The 17,308-nt window shown below is 53.5% G+C and overlaps 1 protein-coding gene across 7 annotated transcripts in view; it reads right to left on the bottom strand.

The window, feature by feature from the left end:
* NCK2 (NCK adaptor protein 2) overlaps nucleotides 1-17,308 on the bottom strand; it is a 135,458-nt gene that overhangs the window by 28,906 nt on the left and 89,244 nt on the right. For 6 of the 7 annotated variants that reach the window (XM_082672903.1, XM_082672902.1, XM_082672904.1 and 3 more), the window contains one exon: nucleotides 11,066-11,307. In XM_082672903.1, the coding sequence (XP_082529029.1) occupies nucleotides 11,066-11,291 (226 nt within the window). In that variant the 5' untranslated portion in view covers nucleotides 11,292-11,307. The remainder of the gene's footprint in view (nucleotides 1-11,065; nucleotides 11,308-17,308) is intronic. The other variant, XM_082672905.1, reaches the window with a different exon arrangement.

Raw genomic sequence — 17,308 nt, 5'->3', positions numbered from 1 at the left:
CTGAGATGCCTGGTACTGTCCAGCTGGTCCCGGGGACGCATTTCACCCGCAGGAAACCGCAGCCCTGCGGCTGCCGCTGCCACGTCAGTACCAGCAAAGCAGACGCTTGCCCTGTAAGGTCCTAACAGCAAGAGCGGGGAACACTTTCTCCTGACGGGCGGGATGTGCCAGGCCCCAGGGAGGTGAAGGGCTGAGGATAAAGTCGGGCCAGGAGCCTTTCTCCCACTAGCAGCTTAAATCGAGCTTTCGAAGGTGAAAACCACCGTCCTTTCCTAAAGCGGAGTCAGTCTGCTGTACGGCCTGTGGGAAACACCGGGGGCTCCATGCTCCCCCCCGAAACTGCCACGAACCCAGGGGGTTTACTTCTTTACTCCTAGGCACGCGCACCTTAGGTGCGTACCCCTCACCCTACGATGAAACGTGCCCTTACGTGCCGTATGGAACACCCAAGTTCAGGGAGGGCTGGTCCAGGACGGGGCAGGGGGAGGAAGGAGCCTTCATGCGATGGATGGGAGCTGCCACCCCTGTGGCAGATTCACACGGCCCGCGTCGGGCCGCCAGCTGGCCGAGGGACAAGGGAGCCATTCACCATCCACGTGCCCAGATGGTCCCCTATCCAGCGGGCGGATGTACCAGCAGGTAGCACAAGACGGAGATGCGTAGGGGCAAAGGCTACCATCGCACAGGCCCACGGGCCCAGAACCGGAATTTCCATCCCTGCCCCCGAGAAAGCCCGTTCCCTCGTGAGCAGGCAGGCATAGAACATGACTGAATGTGTAAGCCTGAAGAAAAGCGGTTTAGAAGCACAGGATATGGTCAACCAAATGCAAAAGCCAAACGGTAGCACGGATGCGAGTCAAAAGAATTTTTTAAAAAATTGTAATTATAGATTGTAATTAAAAATACATATTCAGTACCTCTCAACACACATACCTGCTGCATCAGCACAAGCATCTCTGAGTGTGCAGAACAGGGGTGGGAGTGGGCCGCGCACGTGCACGGATTCAACGTGACCTTCCGAAGCACCACGCAGTGTCAGCCCCGGGCAGAAACTCACAAGCGCAACTTTTTGAGCCCACGCCTGCTCAGCAAGATGAAATATGGTAACAAAAAAGAGAGCGAGCGAGTAAAGGGACGACACGCTGGTGGGGGCGAGCGGCTGGCAGACAACCGGACCCCAGTTCTGACCCCGCTCCTGCCCCACTGGCTTGTGGCCTTGGCAGTTCTGCCCTCTCTTCTCCCGTTTCTGCAGCCGTGACACGGGGATGTCAGTGGCACTGGTGGGGCGGCTGTGAGGCTCCAAAGCCTGAGGAGGGGACCGAATGTAGCGTCCCGTACACAGCAGGAGCCGCGCGACTGCGGGCGTGGTGCTTTACTGCTATCATCGCTCCTCTCTGGTTGAGGGCAAGGTCCGGTGGAGAAAAGAACAGGTGATGCTTTCTCCACGGAGGTGTGCACCTGTCTGTTTTCTCCCTCAAATGCTCCTGCGGGACAGCCTGGCCTCGGTCCTGCTCTCTGGTTCAGGAGCAGCTAAGACACGAGGGCCCCTCTGCTGCATCTCAGGAGAGGACGTTCCTCGGTGCAAAGCTGGCCTTCAGTTAGGAAGTGCAAGGGACACGCCATCTTCCAAGGCTGGACAGAAGGGCTTCCGGGACCACACGCTGCTCTGGACAAGGTGAACTCTGGTTACTAAGAGGCCAGGCCCCTGTCGGCTCCAGGGAGGGGTCCTGATGTAGCTGGGCTCGGCCGCCAGGCCCTCGTTCCCAGCTGGCTTTTGTGGCAGCGCCCTGCCCGGGCCCAAGGCCTGCTCCTGGCTCTGCTGTGAAGCACCTTGTTACCCTGGACAAGTAACTCAACGTGCCTCATTTTCATAGGAAGCTGTGGACCAGGTTATCTCCAGAGCCCTTTCCAGGATTCAAGGATTCTACACAGAGAGCCCAAAGTGTCGAATGAACTTCACTTTTTAAACTTAACTGTACGTACTAGGCTACACAGAAACAACCACAGGAGAACCGTCAGTGGCCCTTTTGGATCCTACAGCCAACTCCTGTCGCCAGTGTCTGGCTGGGCGTGTTGGGCTAAATACTACAGGACCGGTCACTTTAGATCAGCGCCTAAGGGCCCCAACCATTTCACTACCAATCCACGCTCCACGATGAACACCCACTTGTAAATTTTCCAAGTTAGACTCTCAACTGCTTTGCTCCGTGAAAAAAGCCAAAACTATAAAATCAATGGAGGTTCCCTGCAAACAGCCACCCTAGGATGGCTGGCTTCCAGGAGACCCCCAGCCCGAAAACTCACCAAGAGCTGCCCTCCAGGTGGCTTCCCAGCCGTGAGAACCACGGGAGACAATCTGGACGCTCACAGAATCCGTGAGTTTGGAAGCAGAGAACGAAGTTAAGAGTTGAGAGAGAGGGACGGCAGGCTGCAGGGGCTGATCGGGGAGCGGCTTGTGGACAAAGTGATGTGAGCAGGTGCCCGCCCGTGCAGAGAGCAGCGGTGGCTGCAGGGCGCGGGGCTCAGGGCAGGAGGCGCCTGGTTGGCCTTCCAGCAGCCCCAGAGGCTCTGCAGTCAGCACCACAGCACCCGTCCTGAACAAACCCCCCTGCACCCCACACCGGCCCCGGCGACAGACACGAGCGTGTAATAGGCAAGAGGAACGTTCGAGACATATGGACGAGATCTGAAACTGAGTGCGGGCCATATGGGGAAGCGCAGTTGGAAACACGGAGAGAAGATTTTACTTAATTCTCAGCATCTGTAGTCCACGTTTTCTCTATTCTAAAACCGAAGGCTCCCACTTGAGTAACTTTGAGTCAAGAAAGGCTGGTATCGATGTTCTTTAGAAAAACGATCATTTTAATAAGAAGCAACCCAGGTGCCGGTCGCTGGGAAAGAAACTGGGAAATGCTTTACATGGTGTCCTTGTCCTTCCTCAGGGCTCGAGGGGCCCAGGGGCCGACGCGTCTGGCTTCAAGACCCCGTGTCACCGCACACCTGCTTCTCCTCTATCTCCCAAGCGTAGACTCCTCCTCCTTCCCCATCCCCTCTCCTGGCTCTTCTCCCCTTAGCATTTTTTTGAACAATCTGTCTCTATTTTCTAATTATCCTCCCACTAATCCGTTGTGAGTTGTTTTACGTTTCTTGTTCTAAATACTTGGACACTTACGATATATGCAAACAAACCCAAGTGTATTTTGGGCGCCAGCACCACAATCGCTGTCGACGTTTCCATAGTCTGTGGGCATTACATTTGGCGGGTCATTCGTACCGCGAACGATCTCGCAGGACAGAATTCTAAAGAGTTCTAAGTTATGCCACATAATACCTAATTCGGGTTCGTACAACGGTAGATTATACAACAGAGACCGAAAAGGTCAACCTCAAGTTTTAAATGCAGCTCTGAAAACCCAGAGTCCCTGCTTTAATACGGGGAAGAGGTGATAGGTTGGAGAAGCTGGACCTTTAAAATCAAACTGAGATCGGTCAATCTTCTTCGCATGTTACATACAAACTTTTCATGGGGCGTGGTCTGGCTCTGCACTTTAAGTGAGAAAAATGTACTTTGTACTTTTTGTACTGATTCCTTAGAAGGTGACTGAGTTTAGGAAGTATGTTTAAGTGACATGTAAAAAGACTAACGGTAATTTTCTTATTCTTTATGGACATTCAACCTAGGAAACCAAACTACTTCTAAGACAAATGCACTATAAAGCATCAGCTTCTCCTCTTCGGTTTTATACAGAGCATCCTGACCACTAAGGAGCCGGGAGGCATGGACCAAACTCACCCGGCAAAGGTCCTTTCCAGCACGTGTCGCGATCAGGCTTCCGCGATCGGGTAGACGTTTCAGGACTGACTGCCTGGTGACAGTGGTTTTGATGCGAGGAAGTCACCTTTGCAACCTGATTTTGATTCTACGTGTGTAGAGATACTTAGCAAACAGATGCAAACGCCAACAGTGATTATTTCTGGGTGATAAGATCACAGGTGATTTTTGTTTTTTTCTATTTTCCAATTTTCTTTTTTTTAATAAGTATGCCAGTCTTCAGTGAACAGTTTTATAAAAGACAGGCATTTCAGAGAGGATAATTCTGAGGACTACCTGAGTGCAGAAACCCGTGTCACACAAAGAGCCTGTGAACGGCAAAGACGGCTGAAATCTCACGCGCGCAGACCCCCCGGAACATGCCTGCTGCCGACACAGCTACTGCCGAAATAAGAATCGATCTGGGGAAAAGCAGGTGAGTTCCTGGGACACTCGGCTTCCGAATCATTTTAATTAAAGGCTCCTGCTCCCCTCAGTGTGACGGAACCAGGCGGTTATTGATAAGTGAACCCCCAGGGCCGGGAGGAAACGATGCTTATGAAGTATAGCTGGTCCCCTCGAGTCCCAGGGGCTGCAGCAAGGGTGGGAGAAAACCAACCCAGCCGTGCAGGCGGGACCAGGGAGCGACTGGATACACCAATACCGATGCCAAGCAGGCGGCATTCCCCTCACCCCCCAGGGCTCCCCGCAATCTGAATCCCCAACCCCCGAGGCTGACCAACAACAGCAGAGCTTGAGGAGTCGGGCAGACCCGCTCTGAATTTCAACCCATCACTTACTGTGTGTTCTTGGGCACACACATCCCTTAACCTCCGAGTCTCATTTTTTTCACGTGAAATATAAGGATGTTAGTATATTCCTCTGAGGGTTACTGGGAAGATTAAACAAAAAGCTGTACAGGTAGGTAGCACCAGAGAGGCACACAGAAATCGTTATCACTGCCTACACGCTGGAAAACGCACACGACATCCGTTCCGGGTCTCGGGTTGAATTTGCTGCTGCATTAAGCTTTCCTTTTGGCTTCGGGCGTGACATGGGTGTCGGGAGCGCAGGGATGGTGGTTATGGAGCCCGCGGGTCCCAGGCACCGGCTGTCACGGGGCCTCCCTCCCGGGGGAGGGCTTGGGGGCAGCTGTAGAAAGTAGACGGAGGCCCCCGAGACCACGGCGGAGCGGAAGCGTGGTGGAGGAACCTCGCAAAATGCCTCCAACGCCAGGGCTCCCCTGCAGGCCGTGTGTGACAGCACAATCTGAATTTTGTCTCCTGAAGTTGACACGCGTGCCTGAAGCGTGAAACACTCCCACCGCAGGGCCCGCCATCAACTCCAGCGCGGCTCGCCATCACGGCCCAGGTTCTCGTCCTACTTCCCTAACCCTCTGGTCTTTCTGCCGGTTGTTCATTCAGGCTGCAGACCCTTGAGTCACCTGTGACTAACCTGCTGCTTCACACCCGGTTGGCACAGAGTTCTGGGCCTTCCCTCGAAGCCCAGGGCTGGTGACATCCCCCCGGGCCACCCTGAGATCTCGTCCCCAGCCTCCTGCTGACACACTGGCACCGCCGCTCCCACCCCGAGGACCAGAATCAAGATGCCTGCCATACACCCCAACGGCCACCACCCATCCACCACAGGACAACCGCTGGGGCTCCCCTTTGCAAAAGCATCAGGTCTAATGATGGGGGCCTCCCCAGTGTGGGTCACCCAGGGCCCTCAGTGCCGCCGGCTCACTCACTGTCCTCCCACACGCCCCCTGCTCCCAGCCTCTGCCTCTCCCTCCACCGAAGACCAGCCCCGAGCATCCTTCCCGTGACGGAGTTCAGTCTCAACCATCTGATGGGACAAGTGGTCCCTCATCCCGCCCTACAGACACCGCAGCTGAGGCTTTGCGGCTTCCATGGCTCGCCCCAAATCGCTCAACTGGCGTGTGGGCGTGTGCCGAGCCTGGATCTGAAAAGACCCCAGCCTCACCCTCCTATGTACGCTGCTTCCGCAAGGATAAGAGAGGCCCGAGTGGCCTCATCCAGCCGTTTCTGGTGGGCCAGGAGGGGCAGTGCCACTGTCCTAATGACCCCCGCGCATCCGGGCCACTGTTACTCTTCCAGTTACATCACAGGCTGCAGAGAGTCAGGGGCTGAACTCTACCTACCAGGTGAAAGAACGTCCAGCCGGCCTCCCCCGTCTGATCCACACACACCCTGTGACACGGAGCCGATCCCGAGACCACGTCTGCATCCCTGTTTCAGAGCCTTTGGTAATTGTTCCCGAAGGTCACTCAGCGGGGAACCAGGTGGCTTAGAAGCATTTCCAAGGGACAGAGCGAGGGAGGGATGACTCCAACTCAGCCTGTGACAACCAGCGACTACAGCATCCGTCTGGCTCATCTGGACAGAGCCTGCCCTGCTTCAGCCCTACTGAGAACGCTTCTGATCACAGCCAAGACCACAGTCCTGCAGCGTCGGAAAGAAGATCCCCCCACGGCCTCCCCATCACGGAGGCTGGAGCCCATCTCTCGCCCCATCTCTGTTGCAACAAAAATGCCTACATTGAACTGGCCCAGAGCAGCCTGGGCCGCTCCGGCAGGAAGCGGGCTTCCCTCACCTGCCTGCCAGTGATACGGAGGGCACCTGCTGGATGATTACGGAAAGTTCGGAACCAAGTCCTGGGGAACCGTTCTGAGGAAGAATCCGCTGGCGCGTTCACACCCGGCGGCAACCTCGTGTGTTAGGTCCAATCTCAGCAGGTCCTCGGCGATCCTCTCATCTCTGAAAGACTGACGACGATTGTAAGGCCCTGCGGCACCGCAGATGCCCGGAGAGAACAGGAAGCCCGAGGTACAACCTCTCCCCTGCTATGATCCAGCGTCACGGCCTGGGGTAGTCCCTAAACCACTCTACGTCTGCCCGTTTGTTCAATGTACAGATAAGTTGTAAGAACAGCACAAAGGACGTTATTTTCCCTGAACTCTCTGAGAGTAGGCTGCCAGCGCCCTGCCCCATCACCTCAACACGGTGTCATCTCCACACACAAGGGCATCCTCGACACAAAACCGGGACGTTAACACCGATACACGATCACTGTCATACTCAGATCCCACTCTGGTTTTGCTAGTAAGGCCCTGGCTTTCATCTCTAAAACAGGGAACCCAGTAACACTAGGATTCCCTCTAACATCCTAGCTGCTTATCTCTGTGACGTAGCCCTGTCAAACGCCCACCCAGTAAGCCCTGATAGTCAACTTGGTGAAAAAAACCCCAGTTCACGCTAAAGGCATGTGACCCGTCTCTGTCACAGGCCTTCTCTTGGGGAAGACGCTCAGTCAGCCGTACACGGACATGCCTCGAGGAGCCCTGGGAACCTCTCCCCCAGGAACCGCCCCGCCCCGACCAAAAGCATCAACCCAAACCGCGCAAGGGCTCCTGCAGTTAGGGAGCACTGGTCCCCCCACCGTGGCCGCTCTCGGCTCCCAGGTCTGGCTTGGAGTCGCAGAGGTGGGCACCGCTCCGGAGCTCATCACTGGCAGGTGACTACCTGGCCTCAGGCAGGGGCACACTGGGGCCAGCTCACTTCCGGTTCCACATGCCGCAGGAGGGTGGTCAGCGAAGGATGTGCGTGCCTTGGAACAAGCCCTCCACGGGCGGATGCTAACAGATTATAAACGGAACCGTAGCTTCCTGGGTAGCCCAAGTCGGCACCTGGGCCTCAGGCAACCATCGCGAAGACAGTTAACCTTCGGGGCTTCGGTGGGTTCCAGCTGCCGTTGTCAAGTGGTGACAGAAACCGCTCTTCGGTAAAATCCCTCCCCGGGAGCAGCTTCCCCATCTTGCAAGACTAAGCACAACACTTTCCAACACCTAACCTGCATGGTTTGATGAGTCGGGTCGTGGAGAACACCGAGGCCAGGCCGGAGCCCAGGAAGGCAGCGAGCCTTTCAGAACATCGCCTGGGCTCTGCCAGCAGGAACGGTTCTGAGGACGGCTCCTTGTTGTCCGTGGAAAAGCTCTCTTTGACTAATCGTGATCATAAGCTGAACGTGAGAGGAGACCTAGTGTATCGACGTGCTACCCGTCTACAAACACGAGGTCATATCGTTTTATTTAATTATAAATTATTAAGGGAAAAGGAAGAGCGTTAGTCCTTTCCTAACGGAGAGAACTTTTTGGGAAAGGTACCGCTTTCTGGAGGTTACTGTAACAAACGATTACATGCGATTAAATTAAATGGGCGACCGACCTCAGCACAGCACAGGGATACAGAAAGGCAGGAGAGAGCTCTGCCAAGTCACGGTCCCCGGCAGTTAGAGATGCCAACACACAAGGAGAACACAGGGACTCTGACGGGGAGTCCAGTGCTATTGTGTTTCAAACCAGGTGCCTGCGGGGAAATCTTAACCGTGGCTTTAGAAACTGGGTGGATTTCCATGGCAGTAGAATTACAAATGCGGATGATGTCACGAGTCGCTATTAGAAGGTCCACATGTGTGGTGGTGTCTTTGACGTTGTTTTCACTCCTTCTAATACACAGTAGAGAGAACTTCCGCTGGGTGCATAATCAGTCTATGATCACGCTATAATTCCAACAGCACACCCGTCACGGTAATTTACACAGGAAGCCACGGATGCTTTAGCTCCAGTCTTCTCTGTAACGGAGACCAGTGGGCGGCAGGAGAGGCTGCGGAAAGTTTTCCCACCTTCCTTCTCGACGCTGGTGCCTTGTCAGGTCTGACGATGGAGAAATAGTAAGTCACACCTCCACGGTGGTTCTTGTCTGGGTACCTCCCTTCTCTGTGACCCCGTTCAAGGGGGGCAATGGAAAACTCATGCCGAGACAACAAGGTCTCTCTTTGTCCAACAAAAGCAAGGCTCTGGGTGACCACGACAAACACATGGAAGCAAAAAAGACAGACAATGAATGGGGGTATTTCTCCTCGGCAATGGGCATACTGACCTCCAACAGTCTCTAGACTACAAATACTAACTACCACGGATAGATATGGATGTTCAGAACATAGCTTTGTTGGTGTTTTTACATTAAATAACGCTAGGTACAAACGTTTCCAAGGCAGTAATGTGCCTGACGGGGGAGGAGGCCTGGAAAAGGGTGGTCGGTCCACAGAAGAGCAGCAGGTCTCCCCAGCACGGTTCTCGAGGGCCAAGGAGAGCCGAGGGGAGAGGGTTAAAGAGAAGCCAACTTTGATTCTATTTCAGGAAGAGCTTTCTAACAATCTGTGTTCTCCCAAAATGGAACTTGGCTGGCTCTGTGGAAGGAGACGTGTGCCCGCAGAGCTGGGGGGCCATCTGTTGGGGCGGGGGAGCCAGCCTGGCACCCACACGAGGACAGGCTGGCTGAGCCAGGCCCCCCGAGTCCTGAGAGGAGCCCTGGGGACTGACTGCCACTCGTGAAAAACCGAACCCCAGCGCCACATGTGCTGCAGAGCTCAGCTGTCTTCTCGTTCTAAAAGCTGAAGGGAGGGATGCCGAGCTGTTCCAGGGAATTGTAGGTAAGTCAGAGGGCTTTTGCTTTGCCTTATTTCACGCCCCAGCATTCCGTTCCATTTCTGGGTGTTTCATTCTTTACTAGAATCTTGAGAATGTAGTTTTGAAAAAGGAGAAGAAGACAAAACAAGTCAACAATGTTGAGCATCTCCAAAAAAAGGTACTTTAGTGGGTGAGAAGCTGAAATTGGAAAAAATAAATAAAATTAAGCGCAGGGCACTCCTAAAGTATTTACCTACTCACGCTTCCCGCATTTCTTAGCCACAGTTAATAGAGAGTTGTAAGCACAGGACAACAACGTTTCTTTCAAGTGACTTGCTTGGAAAAAACAATAAAGAGGGTCACTTTTGTGAAAAAGAATCAGATTGCTCATGAAAAACGTAATTTCTCCATCATGCAGAATCTACGGTAGCTGGTGTGATTCTCACGCAGGCCAGTGTCTCATTTCTCTCTCCAAGTCGTGAAAATAACCTAACCCACAACACAAAATTACTACCCAATGAATGAAGGCTTTACTTGTTTTTTTTTGTTTGTTTGTATTTTGTTTTTTGCGGTACGCGGGCCTCTCACCGCTGTGGCCTCTCCCGTTGCGGAGCGCAGGCTCCGGACGCGCAGGCTCAGCGGCCATGGCTCACGGGCCCAGCCGCTCCGCGGTATGTGGGATCTTCCCGGACCGGGGCACGAACCCGCATCCCCTGCATCGGCAGGCGGACTCTCAACCACTGCGCCACCAGGGAAGCCCTTTACTTGGTTTTGAAGAGTCAGTGGACCCTTCAAGACTTCAGAAAATGAAAGGTGAATATTTTGCAACACTCATCACATTCAGAGTTTAATTTTCTTTTCAGGTTTCCTGCCTGTTCCCCTCCCTCAAGTGAAACTAATTCTCTTGTTAGAAATAAAAAGGAAAGCCTCAAGGAAATGATAACATCGACCTGTTTCAAGAGCAAACTCTTCCGTGATAACCAGCGGTCCCGGGGGCCACCCACATGGTGCTCACGGAAGGAGGCACTGCTGACCTTCAGGAAGTCACCCTCTCGCATCCTCTGCAGGACGTCCACGAAAAGGCGAGATCGGACACCATCAACTTCAGGGGACTCGGGCTCTTTCTCACGTCCGGACACCAGGGAAGGGAACAGGCACGTGGGAAGAAAGCTGGGCGCCCAGCAGGCCCCCTGCGGGTCACCCTGGCGGCCTCGCATCACACCGCCGCTCGAGTCCCCACCTTAGCTGCCACCGTCCAGGACTGCGCCGTGAAATGCCACCAGTTTAACAGAGGGAAAAAATTCCCCGGGTGCAAAGTACTTTTTTGCCATCTCCTCCTCTATGTGCAAACACCACACACACACAGGATTTCGAGAGAGAAAAAGATTTGATGGAATGGCCTGGGCGGACCTGGGGACATGCCCGGAGGTGGTCATTCCATTTCAGGACCCTCCAGAAAGTCGATGCCAGGAGACAGAGACACGCAGGGGGGTCCGAAACACACAGAAAGGCCAGCTCACATAAACCTCCAAACTCGAGAACCTCTAGGAAATGACCAGCCGGATATTTCTGCACTGGATCTCTCAATGTCCAGAGAGTTTTTAAAAAGACAAGTAGAAAGATGTCAATATTTAAAACATACCCTTTTTTTTTTTCCCTCAAATGCAAATGAAAGAGATGACCTCCACCCCGAGTCCCGCTGAGAAAGCACGGGGGCCCCGCCCTCCAGGCCGGGCCGGGGTCCTGCCGCACCCGCCACTCACCGAGCGTGTCCTTGAGGTTCTTCACGAGGGAGCCCTTCTTCAGGCTGTTCTTCCTCTCCACGTAGTTGGACGGCACGTAGCCCGTCCTGTTGGCCGCGTTGCGCACCCGCCACCAGGTCTTGGAGTCGTCCAGCAGCCACAGGCGCTCGTTCTTCTTGATGTCCAGCTCCTGGTCCTGCTGCGCCGTGTAGTCCCACTTGGCTATGACGATGACCTCTTCTGTCATCTTTCATGGAGTCCTTCTGCCAGCAAAACATTTGGAGAGGCTCATTAGACACCCGGCCGAGGGCCACGGCTGCTGCATCCACTCGGAAAACGACACCCGGACAGCTTTTATTACGGCTCGGCAACCAGCTGTCTCCAGGGTCTCAAATACTCAACCTTAAGATGACCTCCTTTCAACAAGCTTTAGGACGCTGTTTAGAAACGGTGACCTTATAAAGCGAACCTTAATGTCGCACATGGGGAATTCTGCTTCCCTGCTAAAAACAAACAACAACAACAGAAAACTTTCCAAAAAATTCTAAATAACCGTATCACAATTAAACGTGTTCACTAGAGTAAGGAACACCAGATCCTTATAGCTGATATCTTTACATCCATTTTCTCAGGATAAGCTGACTTTTATGACCATATTTAATGACCATGACACACCCAAACCGCAATGGGGTATCCTGGATTGGATCCTAGAACATGAAAATTAGTGAAATCCAAGTGAAGCCAGTCAATTGTCTACCACTAAGCAACGTTAATCTCTCACTTTTGACAAACGTCCCTGGTCAGGTAAGACGTTAGCACTAAGGGAAACCGGGTGCGGGGTGTCAGGAACGCTTTGCACTATCTTTGCAGCTTCTTCATAAATATAAAATTATTCCTGGAACTTGAAACACAGATGTTTAGAGCAGCTTCATTCATAATTGCCAAAATTTGGAAGCCACCAAGATGCCCTTCAGTTGGTGATAGACAAATAAACTGTGGTCCGTCCAGATAAGGGAATATTACTCAGTGATAAAACTGGGCTTCCCTGGTGGTGCAGTGGATAAGAATCCACCTGCCAATGCAGGGGACACGGGTTTGAGCCCTGGTCTGGGAAGGTCCCACATTCCGCGGAGCAACTAAGCCCGTGCGCCACAGCTACTGAGCCTGTGCCCTAGAGCCCACGAGCCACAACTACTGAGCCCGCGTGCCACAGCTACTGAAGCCTGCGCGCCTAGAGCCCGTGCTCCGCAACAAGAGAAGCCACTGCAATGAGAAGCCTGTGCACCGCAAGAGAGTAGCCCCCGCTCGCCACAACTGGAGAAAGCCCGTGCGCAGCGACAAAGACCCCACGCAGCCTAAAATTTAAAAAAAATTAAAAAGAAAACAACAAATGAGCTGTGAAGCCGTGAAAAGACATGAAGGAACTTCAAATGCACACGACTAAGTGGAAGAAGCCCGTCTGAAAAGGGTGAGACTGTATGATTCTCACAAAGACTCTCCTTGACCAAACTTTCGTCAGGCTCCTCTGAATCCTCTTCCCAGACTAGACCTTGACTATTGTATTTCTGTGTCTGTACTTCCATGTCCATTGCCCTATTTCAGCAAGAATCCTGCTGAGTTGGTTCAGCCAGAATCCTCCACCCTCACCCAGGTGATGTCTGACCGTCCTGGCCTGTTTTCAGGAAGGACCCTGTTAGGTCAGTGCAGCCAGAATCCCCCCTTACCTCTGATGTTTCCTCTTAGTAGTTTTCCATCCAGCTACTCCCCACCCAGCTCCTGGGCTATAGATCCCCACTCTTCCTTCTTTGTATGCGAGGTTGAGCCCAATCTCTCTCCCCTATGGCAAAAATCCCTCGGAGTCCCCCCCTGAGTAAAGTCTGCTTAACCGTTCTTTAACAAGCGTCAGTTTTTCTTTAATAATTCCAAGAATATAACATTCTGGAAATGGGAAAACTTCAGAGACATTACAAAGATCAGTAGTGGCCAAGGGCACAGGGGAAAGAGGGATGATGAGGTGCAGCACAGGGATTTTTAGGGCAGTGAGACAATTCTGCATAATACTATAGTAGTGGACATGTGTCATGACACATTTGTCCAGACCCATAAAACATTCAATACCGAGAGTGAACCGTGATACAAAATTCCTCCAAAATTAAAAGTTTATTAAAACGAACAAAAAAATACAGTACACTGCATACCTAGTTAAGTCAATCCTGGAAGTAATAAATAGCAAAGGTATACCTGAATGACTGTAACGAATATAGTTATGAGCTATTTCGTAACCTCTCGGGTAGAAGATGGGCATTTTTGCAGCAGAAAAACTCAACATTCAGTCCTTTAAGTGACTAGAAGTTTACTCAAAACTAGGAAGAGATGAATAATGGAAAGACTATTGACTCAGATCCCCTTCTTTTCTGACAGAGAGGAGTTCTCATTATTTATAGGGATGGCTTCAGGAAGACAGAGGGGACCTAGCGCACTGACTCCACAAAAGCATGAATCCCATTTTAAAATAACATGACCCTTGCTGCTAGATGCTAAAGACACTTATAAATAATACATGTTCTCCTCTTTCATGAATTAACTTCCAAATTTAGAGCTAACAAACCTTTGGGGAAGGAGGAGATGTGTCATAAACCTTAGGCATAATGTATACAATATCTGAGAAGGGTGTTTACACAGATCTCATTTCCAAATTGTAGACAATATTGTTATCTACTTTCAGAAACTCTCAAGTCCATGCCGTACCTCCCTATGTACTGAACTCACTGTCAGGTTAGATTTCTGAAGGTCATGAAGGTCGTTTCTCTTTTTTCAATAATAATGCGAGGGGCCAGAGCAGTAATAGGAATGGGCTTCAGAGAATATTTTATTTGAATACCGGGTTTGTCTTAATTACAGTTTCAAAAAGAGATCTGCACAAGAACAGCCCATCACTTAAGACCAGTCAAAACAATTTATAAATTTTCTGCACGACTTAACTACATGAAAAGCAGGTAAGTAAGGCACTGGCTGGGCCTGGGACGTCTCAGTGCACATCGAACAGCACATGGGAGGGAACCTAGCAAATGCTGTGCCCAGCTTCACCCCCACGGGACCCTCGAGGAGCGGGGCCCGAGCATGCAGTGTGTCACAGGCCCCAGGTCACTCTGACAGCCCCCTCACAGGTGCTCCTCCTGGGTCCGGGGCGTGAACTCAGCGCGCTGCTCCGTCTGGGGGAGGGCACCGGAGCACGTGGGGGCACGCATTCACGCCGCAAACGCCCGCCCTTCAGGGAGGCGTGAGCTTTCGGGAGACAGAGGATCAGAGACTGAGTGCCTTGCTCAACAACAGAGCCACGGTTTGAGCGCAGGGCTGTGCTCCTGTGCTCACTTCTGGGGTGAGCTGGGGAGGAGGTGAGCACTAGTGCGCGGTCTTGGACAGGCTTAACCCGCCCAGGAAATCTATGACTCTGGGACAGAAGAAAAATAAATTTCCAAGCGCCTAAAAACTGAGCAGCTGTTCCTTGGACACAACAAAGGGCTTTAAACCTGTTGTAATTGACTTATGAAAGCTTCCCATCAGTATAAAGGCTTCAGGAGTCCACCAGATCAACAACCACCTCCCCCAGAGACCACAGCCCCCCGTCAACAACCACCACCCCCAGGGATCACAGCCCCCATCAACAACCACCCCATCCAGGGATCACAGCCCCCCATCAACAACCACCCCACCCAGGGATCACAGCCCTCCATCAACAACCACCCCACCCAGGGATCACAGCCCCCCGTCAACAACCACCCCACCCAGGGATCACAGTCTCCCATCAACAACCACCTCCCCCAGAGACCACAGCCCCCCGTCAACAACCACCCCACCCAGGGATCACAACCCCCCGTCAACAACCACCACCCCCAGGGATCACAGCCCCCCGTCAACAACCACCCCACCCAGGGATCACAGCCCCCCGTCAACAACCACCCCACCCAGGGATCACAGTCTCCCATCAACAACCACCTCCCCCAGAGACCACAGCCCCCCGTCAACAACCACCCCACCCAGGGATCACAAGCCCCCGTCAACAACCACCACCCCCAGGGATCACAGCCCCCCGTCAACAACCACCCCACCCAGGGATCACAGCTCCCCATCAACAACCACCTCCCCCAGGGATCACAGACCCCCGTCAACAACCACCCCACCCCAGGGATCAAAGCCTTCCATCAACAACCACCTCCCCCAGAGACCACAGCCCCCCGTCAACAACCACCCCACCCAGGGATCACAACCCCCCGTCAACAACCACCACCCCCAGGGATCACAGCCCCCCACCAACCACCACCTCACCCAGGGATCACAGCCCCCCACCAACAACCACCCCACCCCAGGGATCAAAGCCTTCCATCAACAACCACCCCACCCAGGGATCACAGCCACCCGTCAACAACCACCCCACCCAGGGATCACAGTCTCCCATCAACAACCACCTCCCCCAGGGACCACAGCCCCCCGTCAACAACCACCTCCCCCAGGGATCACAGACCCCGGTCAACAACCACCCCACCCCAGGGATCACAGCCTTCCATCAACAACCACCCCACCCAGGGATCACAGTCTCCCATCAACAACCACCCCACTGAGGGATCACAGCCACCCTTCAACAACCACCTCGCCCAGGGATCACAGACCCTGGTCAACAACCACCCCACCCAGGGATCACAGTCTCCCATCAACAACCACCACACCCAGGGATCACAGCCCCCATCAACCACCACCCCACCCAGGGATCACAGCCTCCCATCAACAACCACCTCCCCCAGGGACCACAACCCCCCGTCAACAACCACCCCACCCAGGGATCACAGTCTCCCATCAACCACCACCCCACCCAGGGATCACAGCCCCCGTCAACAACCACCCCACCCAGGGATCACAGCCTCCCGTCAACAACCACCCCACGCAGGGATCACAGCCCCCATCAACAACCACCCCACCCAGGGATCACAGCCCCCATCAACAACCACCCCACCGAGGGATCACAGCCCCACGTCAACAACCACCCCACCCAGGGATCACAGTCTCCCGTCAACAACCACCTCCCCCAGGGACCACAGTCTCCCATCAATAACCATGTCACCCCAGCGAAGGCTGCCAACCACCAAGCTCTATCCCAGCCCCTCTGAAGGCCAGCCAATGAGGACGCCTTACTCGAGTACAGTCCACCAATCAACAACCTGCTCACGTCAATGCTTCGCGTATCAGCCAATCAACAGCTGTCCCGTTGTCCTAAGCAGCACCCGCAGTTAAGGGGCAACCAATCCTTGAGAACTTCCGCCTCAGATACTCAGCAGATACCGACCTGGTGGTCCGCAAAGCTTCCTGAGCCGGGCTGGGTGGGGGTCGAGCGGGCAGCGAGCATCCTGCGTGAAGGCGGATGCGGTCAGCATCCCTTAGGGCCCCGCTGTGGACCAGGAGAGGAGAGCCGCGTGGACGGGGACACGGGCTGGGGACTGCACGACCCGGTGGTTGATGGAGGGACAGGATGTGAGGGCCGTGCTCAGGACGGGGCAGGAACCCAGGGCTAAGGAGGAGGAGTAAGTGACTCCGGAAGTGCCTTAGAATAAAACCGCGCATGCTTTCTCTCCTGCTTGTGGCCAGTCAGCGCACAGGAGCAGGTGCAGCAAGACCCCCGCCCCGCCCCGCCCCGCCCCGCCCCGCAGCACCCGGGCCCCAGACCCCACGGCCTCCCCTCGGACGCCCATCCTGGAGGGAGCCGTGCGGGAGGCGAGAGTTGGGGGCTCCACACGAGGCCCCGGGAAACTGCTCCAGGAGCCCAGCCGGAGCGGTTCCTTTCAGTCAGGAGCACTTTGCTATGAGCGTAGGACGGACTGCAATAGGAAAAGGCTGGAGCTGAAACAAGATTATTCCACAACAGAAAGGAGAGTACAACTGACTTAAATTCCTGGAAAAGCTGTAACAAGGAAAGTCTGAAAAAGTACATTCTGACTACTGAAACTTTAAGTCAGAAATGGGATTCTGATTTAGTCTAAGAATCACAGAGGTCACATGCAAAGCATAATGTACGTTTAACCCTCCAGCTTGGGCAGTTCAAGAACATCTAATTTTTGCCTTCATTAACTAAGCTAGTTATCACCCACCTAAAGACTACAGAAAGAAGAGCCACGAATTTAATATTTTATAGCCAGATCATGTCTCATGTCATGTGACCAGTTTGCAATAGAGCTTAGCAAGAACCCCATGTTATACCGAATAAAAGAAATTCTC

The sequence above is a fragment of the Grampus griseus genome, assembly GCF_964374135.1.
Source record: "Grampus griseus genome assembly, chromosome: 15".
NCBI classification, from domain to species: Eukaryota; Metazoa; Chordata; class Mammalia; order Artiodactyla; family Delphinidae; genus Grampus; species Grampus griseus.
Note: the sequence above shows the minus strand (reverse complement) of the source record. Positions and strands in the feature narration are given on the sequence as shown.